Source organism: Xenopus tropicalis, chromosome 6 (genome assembly GCF_000004195.4).
Source record: "Xenopus tropicalis strain Nigerian chromosome 6, UCB_Xtro_10.0, whole genome shotgun sequence".
Lineage (NCBI taxonomy): Eukaryota > Metazoa > Chordata > Amphibia > Anura > Pipidae > Xenopus > Xenopus tropicalis.
Window position 1 is genome coordinate 145,771,986 of NC_030682.2, and position 11,339 is coordinate 145,783,324.

General features: G+C 46.1%; 1 protein-coding gene across 1 annotated transcript in view; it reads right to left on the reverse strand.

The window, feature by feature from the left end:
- The window catches only part of fam135b (family with sequence similarity 135 member B), a 43,417-nt gene extending 32,730 nt beyond the window's left edge, over positions 1-10,687 (reverse strand). Inside the window, exons 1-7 of the mRNA XM_018095173.2 lie at positions 10,596-10,687; positions 9,810-9,889; positions 9,309-9,448; positions 8,268-8,338; positions 3,426-3,599; positions 2,626-2,752; positions 1,801-1,954 (exon numbers count right to left, since the gene is read on the reverse strand). Of these exons, the coding sequence (XP_017950662.2) occupies positions 1,801-1,954; positions 2,626-2,752; positions 3,426-3,599; positions 8,268-8,338; positions 9,309-9,448; positions 9,810-9,889; positions 10,596-10,672 (823 nt within the window). The 5' untranslated portion in view covers positions 10,673-10,687. The remainder of the gene's footprint in view (positions 1-1,800; positions 1,955-2,625; positions 2,753-3,425; positions 3,600-8,267; positions 8,339-9,308; positions 9,449-9,809; positions 9,890-10,595) is intronic.
- Positions 10,688-11,339: the final 652 nt, after the last annotated feature.

Consider the following 11,339-nt stretch of genomic DNA (forward strand, 5'->3'; position numbering starts at 1 on the left):
GGGTAATTATATCTTAGTGTTTCCGGATAAGGGATCCCATACTATAGTAGTGAGGCTGGGCTTGTGTTACTGCATGAAACAGACCGTGTAATGGGTCTCTGTGCTGCCGCCGCTGCCTCCATGTTGGCTTACGTGGGACATGTCTGTGGCCGCGGCTCAATAACACGGCCTGGGAGTGGCCGGAGCCATGACACCACTGAGCATTAATAAAAGATGAGAGATGAAACGTATGGCCTAGTTCTTCCCCTATACCATCAGCTCGCAAGGGAAGCTTGACCTTAATTCCTCAATCCATGGGGAGGGGGGGGAGTTGGTTCTCCAGCTTGGGAAGGCCTTGAGTTGCGTCCTCTTCGGTTAAACGTTGAAACTTTAATTTCCCTGTTTGTTTAAATATATTTTGAAGCGCTGCGTAATTTGCTGGCGCTATATAAATGATGATGATGATGATGATGATGGGCTGAGATTGGGTCAAACAACCGGATATCAGGCCGGCCCGCACATCACAAGTCTACAGACTCTGAGGGTCATTTATAACATTCGTGCAGCACATATTTTTTTTCCCAAATGGTTGTTCGCGCATATTTTCCCCTAAACCAGGGGTCAGGAACCTTTTTGGCTGAGAGAGCCATAAACACCACATATTTTAAAATGTAATTCCGTGAGAGCCATACAATATGTTTGGCCGTGGATGCTGTGGGGCAAGGTAGGGGGGGTGCCAAGGATGCCGGATGCGATGCAGAGCAGGGCGTGGCCTGTAGTGATGGGCGAAATGTTTCGCCAGGCATGGATTCGCGGTGAATTTCCACGTTTCGCGAAACGGATAAAAAAATTTGCCGTGGAAATAGCCGCGGGTGACAAAAAAATGGGCGCGCAACAAAAGAATAGCCGCGCGCAACAAAAGAATAGCCGCGGGCGTCAATTTTTTTGCCGCATGACATTTTCACTGTTTCGCGAATTTTTCGCCGTTTCGCGGATCTTTTGAAAGATTTGCGAATTTTTCGGCGAAATGGAACAGATTCGCTAGTGGCCTTTGTTCGGCGGATAGACGTGTTCCAAGGATTAGAACATGTCTTCTATCCGCCGAGTGCAGGCCACGCCCCCTGTTATTTTTTTAAAGACTTTACAGCGAGCCAGATGCAGCCATCAAAAGAGCCACATCTGGCTCCCGAGCCATAGGTTCCCTGCCCTAAACGCTTACAGTTTGCACAATCTGGCCAGCGGGGGGCACTGGTGAGCCCAAGTGACTGCTGTTAAAATCAATAGGGAGTAGTGATAAGCCAATCTGTCCCGTTTCGTTTCGCCGAAAAATTTGTGAATCTTTCAGAAGATTCACAAAACAGCGAAAAATTCCCAAAACGGCGTAAATGTCACACATCAAAAAAAATTGTCGCCCGCTATTTTTTTGTCGCAAGGCTATTCTTTTGTCGCCCGCGTCTATTTTTTTGTCGCCCGCAACAATTTTTTTGTCGCCCGCAACAATTTTTTTGTCGCCCGCGGCTATTCTTTTGTCGCCCGCGGCAATTTTTTTGTTGCCCGCGACAATCTTTGGACGCTCCGTGAATTTTTCTGCAGCGTAATTTTTCGTACGTTTTGCGAAACAATCCGCCAATGGCAAAACACGGAAATTTGCCACGAATCCATGCCTGGCAAAACTTTTTGCCCATCACTAATAGGGAGCTATTCTGGCTGTTTTGCCCTCCACCGAAGGAGCTTGGGGATCAAAGTGCCCCGAATCAGGCCACGTGCCATTGCCCTGCATCATGGGATGTGAGAGGTAGGGAATACGTGGCATATACACACCTGTCTCTGTGTGGGGCAAGTCTGGAATTTCTTTTAAGATGTTGGCATAATAGGAGCCCAGGGCATTGTAGGCCGTCAGCAGCAGCTGGCAGAGGTCTTTGTGCCATTTATAGGCATGTTGTATGCAGTCTTCTGATAGGGCGTAACAGCTTCCCTGGGAAACAAAAGCAATTCTTATTAGGGGAACTCCGGCTTCTAAACCAACATTTGTTAAAGAGCCCCCCACAGCACAGAAACCCCTAATATCCCTATTAACTGTAATCTGTTCCCTCAAACAGTAGGAATAAATCCCATGTTTATATGCTGAAATCCAGCTGCAAAACAGTTCTACTCTTTCTGCATCATTTGTAATCCTGGCAGGGGAGGAGGGACTAAAACACTGATGTTACACATTGTAACAACTTCCCCACAGCTTACAGACAGCCTGCAGGAACTACATAACCCACAATGCATTGCACTGGGATGTTCCTTCACTTATTGGCATCACGTGTGCAGCAGGGGATTGTGGGATTGGGAGGAGGCAGGCTGAAGGCTGAGGGGAGGCGACTACTGTTACATTTTATTTGGGTCACAAAGTAGTCAGCCAGATCAGCAGGGGAACAGGGGGTGGGGCTTAGGGAACAGGGGGCGAGGCTTAGGGAACTGTTACAAACCAGATTATTACATTAAACATCATGGAAAGGCTGCATATTTTATAATTGATGTATATTGCAAAGTTGCGTTGTGTTTGGGTGGAGTTCCCCTTTAAAATGCAGCCCAATCTCTTCTCAGGCCGCCATACTGTAACAGGGGGGCCAATCTCTAAGCGCCAGAGGCCAAACCTACCTCTGAAGATGGCGGCTTGCAGTACGCAGCCCCGAACACCAAGTCCTCCATGGAAACGTTAGAATTGTCTGTGACCGGTTCCAGACCGCTTTTCCCCAACCACGATCCTTTCACCGGGCGGGCAAAGCTACGGTAGGAAGTTGGGCAGAAGTTTAGTTGTTTGTTTTATGGGGTGCACTTGGGGCGGGGCCCTTAGTTCTGATTGGTTGGGAGCTCCGCAATTGCCCATGAAAACTTTATTTATGTATATATGTACCAAAATCTATCACTTTTATATCACTTTTCTAATTATTTCCCTTCCTTTTCTGTCTCTTTTCAGCTTTCAAATGGGGGTCACTGACCCCGGCAGCCAAAACCTATTGCTCTGTGAGGCTCCAGTTTTTTGTTATTGTTGCTTTTTATTCCTTATGTTTGTATTCAGCCCCTCTCCTACTCATATACCTCTCTCTCCTTCAAACCACTGCTTGGTTGCTAGGGTAAATAGGACCCTAGCAACCAAATAGCTGACAAAAAACTGGAAAGCTGCTAAACAAAAAGCTAAATAGCGGAAAAAACATAAACATGGAGACCAATTGCAAATTGTCTCAGAATATTAATGTCTACATCATAATAAACTTTAATTTAAAGGTAAACTACCCGTTTAAGATAAAATGGAATTCTTGGCGTGACAAATATGGTATAATCCCAAACCCCAGACCATATTTAAAAGCAACAATGTTTTTTTTTGTTTGTTTTTAACAGAATTTCTTCATTTTGAGAGCATTCTGGGAGCACAAATAGCAGATATGTTGCTGGTTTACCTGAGGAGCGGCTGATGCAGGGCTACCAGTGAGCCGTGAACTGTTACAGAAATCACCGACAAGTGGAAATAATCGAACATGACGGGAACATGGTGGTGCAACCCGCTCGTGGGGTGGAAATGCAGCCCCAGCGTCCGACTGCTGATCAGCGCCACCGCCGGGATGTCTCTCAGCCTGGGAGAGATGTTACATGTGTAACTATTGGCTTTGTAATAACATCAACATCATAGGTACAAATACAATTGTATTATATGGATAATAGCCTCTGGGAAGGGACTGGGGCTGTGGGATAGCAGGTATAGTAGGGAGAGATGGTGCCTATAGTAGCAGTGGGGGGATAATAGCCTCTGGGAAGGGACTGGGGCTGTGGGATAGCAGGTATAGTAGGGAGAGATGGTGCCTATAGTAGCAGTGGGGGGATAATAGCCTCTGGGAAGGGACTGGGGCTGTGGGATAGTAGGTATAGTAGGGAGAGATGGTGCCTATAGTAGCAGTGGGGGGATAATAGCCTCTGGGAAGGGACTGGGGCTGTGGGATAGCAGGTATAGTAGGGAGAGATGGTGCCTATAGTAGCAGTGGGGGGATAATAGCCTCTGGGAAGGGACTGGGGCTGTGGGATAGCAGGTATAGTAGGGAGAGATGGTGCCTATAGTAGCAGTGGGATAATAGCCTCTGGGAAGGGACTGGGGCTGTGGGATAGCAGGTATAGTAGGGAGAGATGGTGCCTATAGTAGCAGTGGGGGGATAATAGCCTCTGGGAAGGGACTGGGGCTGTGGGATAGCAGGTATAGTAGGGAGAGATGGTGCCTATAGTAGCAGTGGGGGGATAATAGCCTCTGGGAAGGGACTGGGGCTGTGGGATAGCAGGTATAGTAGGGAGAGATGGTGCCTATAGTAGCAGTGGGGGGATAATAGCCAATGGGAAGGGACTGGGGCTGTGGGATAGCAGGTATAGTAGGGAGAGATGGTGCCTATAGTAGCAGTGGGGGGATAATAGCCTCTGGGAAGGGACTGGGGCTGTGGGATAGCAGGTATAGTAGGGAGAGATGGTGCCTATAGTAGCAGTGGGGGGATAATAGCCTCTGGGAAGGGACTGGGGCTGTGGGATAGGCAGGTATAGTAGGGAGAGATGGTGCCTATAGTAGCAGTGGGGGATAATAGCCTCTGGGAAGGGACTGGGGCTGTGGGATAGCAGGTATAGTAGGGAGAGATGGTGCCTATAGTAGCAGTGGGGGGATAATAGCCTCTGGGAAGGGACTGGGGCTGTGGCATAGCAGGTATAGTAGGGAGAGATGGTGCCTATAGTAGCAGTGGGATAATAGCCTCTGGGAAGGGACTGGGGCTGTGGGATAGCAGGTATAGTAGGGAGAGATGGTGCCTATAGTAGCAGTGGGGGGATAATAGCCAATGGGAAGGGACTGGGGCTGTGGGATAGCAGGTATAGTAGGGAGAGATGGTGCCTATAGTAGCAGTGGGGGGATAATAGCCTCTGGGAAGGGACTGGGGCTGTGGGATAGCAGGTATAGTAGGGAGAGATGGTGCCTATAGTAGCAGTGGGGGGATAATAGCCTCTGGGAAGGGACTGGGGCTGTGGGATAGCAGGTATAGTAGGGAGAGATGGTGCCTATAGTAGCAGTGGGGGGATAATAGCCTCTGGGAAGGGACTGGGGCTGTGGGATAGCAGGTATAGTAGGGAGAGATGGTGCCTATAGTAGCAGTGGGGGGATAATAGACTCTGGGAAGGGACTGGGGCTGTGGGATAGCAGGTATAGTAGGGAGAGATGGTGCCTATAGTAGCAGTGGGGGTATAATAGCCAATGGGAAGGGACTGGGGCTGTGGGATAGCAGGTATAGTAGGGAGAGATGGTGCCTATAGTAGCAGTGGGGGGATAATAGCCTCTGGGAAGGGACCGGGGCTGTGGGATAGCAGGTATAGTAGGGAGAGATGGTGCCTATAGTAGCAGTGGGGGGATAATAGGCTCTGGGAAGGGACTGGGGCTGTGGGATAGCAGGTATAGTAGGGAGAGATGGTGCCTATAGTAGCAGTGGGATAATAGCCTCTGGGAAGGGACTGGGGCTGTGGCATAGCAGGTATAGTAGGGAGAGATGGTGCCTATAGTAGCAGTGGGATAATAGCCTCTGGGAAGGGACTGGGGCTGTGGGATAGCAGGTATAGTAGGGAGAGATGGTGCCTATAGTAGCAGTGGGATAATAGCCTCTGGGAAGGGACTGGGGCTGTGGGATAGCAGGTATAGTAGGGAGAGATGGTGCCTATAGTAGCAGTGGGGGGATAATAGGCTCTGGGAAGGGACTGGGGCTGTGGGATAGCAGGTATAGTAGGGAGAGATGGTGCCTATAGTAGCAGTGGGGGGGATAATAGCCTCTGGGAAGGGACTGGGGCTGTGGCATAGCAGGTATAGTAGGGAGAGATGGTGCCTATAGTAGCAGTGGGATAATAGCCTCTGGGAAGGGACTGGGGCTGTGGGATAGCAGGTATAGTAGGGAGAGATGGTGCCTATAGTAGCAGTGGGATAATAGCCTCTGGGAAGGGACTGAGGCTGTGGGATAGCAGGTATAGTAGGGAGAGATGGTGCCTATAGTAGCAGTGGGGTTGGTAGATGCTAGTAATGGTGGGAGTAGTAGGGTGGGATAACACACTGAGTTACAGTTCGCTGACAGCACAAAGCTGCTTTGTTATGGGGCAGAGAAGAGACTGACAGGCTGCCGAGACCCTGACAGTCAGTGAATAGTCGCTCTCCCATCAGGAGACATTCTGTTTCATCGCAGTCACATCGGCCGCTCATCCGGAGGAATTAGTGCTGTCAGCGTGGGATCTCGCCGGCCTCTCTCTAACAGAACAGTCACTAATCCTTTATCAAAAGAACGATCTCTGTCTCTTTATCCCATTGTCCCCAAACCTAATTCCATGAACTGACTCGGATATCTCACCGGTATCTCGGCCGCGACTTTAAACCACACAATGAGCGGAGTCTCTGGCGCCGGGGGGGGTCGCTACTTATCATCAGATTATTGAATCCGTCACTTTAATTCCACCTTGGGGCAATAGACTGACAGGGAAAGAACATGGTAGAGACAGAGCCATTGCCCAGTCCCACAGCAGGAAAATGTAATGTAATCCCCCCCTGTTCCGGCCCACCTGGGGGCGCTCTCCTACCAATAAATAACACTGTTCTGAAACATTTAGTATGTTGTAGAATGGCCATTTCTTAGCAACTTTTCAATTGGTCTTCATTTTTTATTTATTTGCTTTCCCTTCCCTTTCCAGCTTTCAAAAAGGGGTCACTGACCCCGGCAGCCTCTTTTAGGCTACAATTTCATTGTTATTGTTACTTTTTTATAGCTTATCTTTCTATTCAGACCCTCTCCTTTTCATATTCCAGTTTGTTATTGAACCACTGATTAGTTGCTAGGGTAATGTGGTCCCTAGAAACCATATAGCTGCTAAAAACCCACAAATATTGAAAAATTAAGGTGAACCATCCCGTTAATATGTATTTACTGTACATCCTTGGCTAAATCTCACTGATACCCCTGCTTAGGTCCTATAACCCACCTTGGGCAGACTCTGGATACACATCCACCATTAATACTGATGGGATTTCTAGAAGAAAGATTATACTTGTGCTCCTTCCCTGCCTTGACCACAAGTCTTGGACCTTTCTGCTGCCCAAGGCAACACAAAGCTTGACCCCACCTTGGCTCCCTTTTGCTTACCCTTTTCCTTAGACTGGGGTGGGAAGATCAATAGTGTAGAGATGTACAATTTGCCCATCTTTAAGGTTGGGCACAGAAAGTAATGTTAAGGTGGCCATACATGGGCAGATTTAGGTCCTTCAGACCAATTCAACAGCTTATCTGCAAGTGTATGAGGCCCTCTGACAGGCTTACCCAGCAGGCAACTGGCCAAAAATCGTCCAGATGATGATAGGGCAGATTTAATTGAGGACCACATCTGCTCATTGATGGGGTCCTTGTTCCGACAGCTCATAGTCCCATTGTTGGACTACTAGGGCCAAACAATCAACTTAGCCCAAATACAAGTGAATCTTACAGTGTATGGCCAGATTTAGTGCCCATTTTGCCTGGAAGGACAAGTGTTAATTGAGGCATTGAGACATGGCAAATGGCATTTCTTGAAGGGCTGGTTATTTAGGAATTCCAACTCTGGCACTTATGTTACATAGTTACATAGGGTTGAAAAAAGACCAGAGTCCATCAAGTTCAACCCTTCCAAGTAAACCCAGCACCCACAACCTATACTTACCAATCTATACACTCACATACATAAACTATATATACAAACACTAGTACTAACTGTAGATATTAGTATCACAATAGCCTTGGGTATTCTGATTGTTCAAGAACTGTAGCCAAGTGATTGTCCAGGTTGCCAAGCAAGGATATAGTCAACTCCTAAACTAGTCACATCAGGCAGGACCATGCTGGGCTAGTCACCTTGTGTCCATTGTGATACAGTACATTGGCAGAATACTTTCCCCAGACTATTAAACTTATAGTCCTTACCCATAAGATATAGGATTTTTCATCAACTTAAAGAAGCCACTTCCTTGTTCTTATCTACCCCCGGGGATAAAAGTAGAGATGGCTGAGAAACTAGGATGAGGGCAATGTGCCATTAACCATCAAAGAGTATTCTGGCCTTGTTCCTTTGAGATGAGGGACCCTGCTCATAACGAGGGGCACGGGGGGGGGGGGGGGCAAGCAAGTGTTGTTTTCCATTTTGTGATTGGGGCTTTCATGCCCAGTTCTGGATGTTGAGACAACGTTGCCTTGAAAGGAACAGAGGTAGCCACAACTTACTGTTGTTCACTGTCCGTGAAGTGGAGATCTAACTTCAGCTGGAAGTCTACTTCACTAAGGGCATCTTCTACCTGAAATCAAATAAACACAGGTCTTATGGGGTCGTTTTAGATTGGTGAGGGTGGTGGGGAGGAGAGCAGCCCTAATCGGACTCATTTAAGTCTAGGAACAAGGCAGGACTCCTATAGGACTCAATCTTCAGTCATTGTTCCCATATATGCACCTCTTATTGGCTGAATAGCCATCCCCGGCCCCTTAAGGATGATCAGTATTGCAGTTGTAAAGGCGACAGTTGTGTCTCTAAAAACATCAGACCTTTGATCCCCGCTATATGTATAAAAATATACACCCAATATTACCCCACCGGTTATAAAACTACAATTAGACTCTCCATGATACAAATAAATGATCAACATTTTCTGAAGAGCAGGCACTCACTGAGCAAACCTTCAGGCAGAATTCTTGTTAAAAAGTAACTTTATTGGAGTACTACCTTACGCGTTTTGCGCTCACAGACACTTAACCATTGTCACCCAAGTAAATCAAAAGCATACAAGTAAATTGTCCCACCAATCATAAAAAAGGCTTCAATTTGAAATGTATACGAAGGCACCATATTAGTACTCTCATAATTGAAACCCATTCAAAACGTATAAAACTTTATAAAACATAAAAACAAGCACACCCAATCCATAGAGAATATAGAGCACCAATATGGTGGATTGGGTGGGTAAAGTTTTCTATGTTTTTTATGCTTTTTTACAATTGGTGGAACAACGTTCTTGTATGCTTTGATTGGTGGGACCTTCTTTAAAGACTATGGGATTGCCGTTACATCTTTGCCTTTGATTAAGTGTCTGCGAAATGCGTTGGGCGGCACTCCAATAAAGTTACTTTTTAACATCCTAGCTGAAGGCTCAGGGTGGTGCCTCCCTTCCCCTGTGGTGAGTTGTTGGACATATTTTAGAATCTTGTATTTGGAGCATATACTGTATATAAGGACTGGGATTTGGGACGGTAGGAATGGCTCAGGGTACCAACCCTCTCTCCGTCGAGCAGCAAGTGCACTTTAAATGCCATCACGTCATTAATCTCAATGTCTTCGTTTCTGTACAGGATCTGAAAGACGCGGCTGAACACAACATTGTCGTACACACAGGGCGGGTAGGGCCCGGGATCATCTGTAAATGAAAAGAAAGTATTACTTACCCTTGTCCTATTTAAGTGCCATTCCCTATAGTGTGAATGGGATGTAAGGCCCTATGGCCTCTATACCAATATAGATGGAATGAGCATTAACGTTTCGGCTGAAACGCCGGCACATTTCAGGAAACCAAATGCCCCATTGTACCCCCCGCAGGTTGTTACTACTGGAATTTACTCGTGTGATTGCAATAGAGCATAAAGGATCTGGTTTGGGAAGTCAGTGCAGCTCAGTACATTATTATATCTTCCTATAAATACACCCTCCTACCTGCCCAGTCATTAATATCAGCCATATATATATATATAAAGAAAATATAAATCCAGTTGCTTTGGCACCTGTTTGCCCTACAAGTGTGGCTACCAGCCTGTGTGGTGTCCGTGCCGATGTCTTCAAAGATGCTCTTACATGGTAATATCTAAGGGGATAAAAGAAGACCAAATACAAAAGGATCAGACAATTATGCCAGCACCCCAAGTACAGGTACAGTTTTATTATTACAGAGAAAAAGGAATCATTTAACCATTAAATAAACCCAATAGGGCTGTTCTGCCCCAATAAGGGGTAATTATATCTTAGTTGGGATCAAGTACAGGTACTGTTTTATTATTACAGAGAAAAGGGAATCATTTAACCATTAAATAAACCCAATAGGGCTGTTCTGCCCCAATAAGGGGTAATTATATCTTAGTTGGGATCAAGTACAGGTACAGTTTTATTATTACAGAGAAAAGGGAATCATTTAACCATTAAATAAACCCAATAGGGCTGTTCTGCCCCAATAAGGGGTAATTATATCTTAGTTGGGATCAAGTACAGGTACTGTTTTATTATTACAGAGAAAAGGGAATCATTTAACCATGAAATAAACCCAATAGGGCTGTTCTGCCCCAATAAGGGGTAATTATATCTTAGTTGGGATCAAGTACAGGTACTGTTTTATTATTACAGAGAAAAGGGAATCATTTAACCATTAAATAAACCCAATAGGGCTGTTCTGCCCCAATAAGGGGTAATTATATCTTAGTTGGGATCAAGTACAGGTACTGTAAAGGTGAACTGTGACTTTAAATTAGCATTACTGATGGAGTTGTACCTAATCCCCTTTATACACACACACTTACCCTCGCTGGAATAGGTCCACATTGTGAAACTTATGCAGCTCTACTGAAAACTCTATGGTGCCCTGTACTTCAGACATGGTATTTTCAGCTCATCACCTAAGGAAGAAAAAAAAAACACAATTTGACTTATTATTGTAATTATTTGATCAAATCCTCACAGTTGATCTTGGCCAGTGGCCTTACACAGGCAGATTTTAGCAGCTTATCTGCCCCTGTATGGGCTCCCCCGATGGGCCTCCCCTACAGAGATCTAGCCTAAAATTGGGCAGATCTCAATCAGGTAGGTTTGATTTTCAGTCGGATCGGGGGCCGCAACGGCTTGTTGGCCCTAGGGCTAAACAATTGAATTAGCCTGATAGCAACCACCTTTAGGTGAGCATAAGATGAAGAGCAATCAAAGGAAAACTATTCCCCCAAACAATGTAGGTCTCTATACAAATATATTGTATAAACAGCTCATATGTAAAACCCTGCGTCATCTAAATAAACCATTTTCATATAAATATACTTTTTAGCAGTATGTGCCATTGGGTAATCCTAAATAGGAAACTGCCATTTTAAGTACTAAGGGCCGCCCCCTGGGATCATAGGAGTCACAGTGCACACAAACAAGCCAAGGCACACATACATGCTAGGCCCCATCAGCCAATGAATGGGCAGAGTTCTGCCTTTTGCTCCCACACTACTTCCTGTTACAGTTAGAGCTGCATCACTTCCTGTCAGCTGATCTCTGAGGGAGCACAC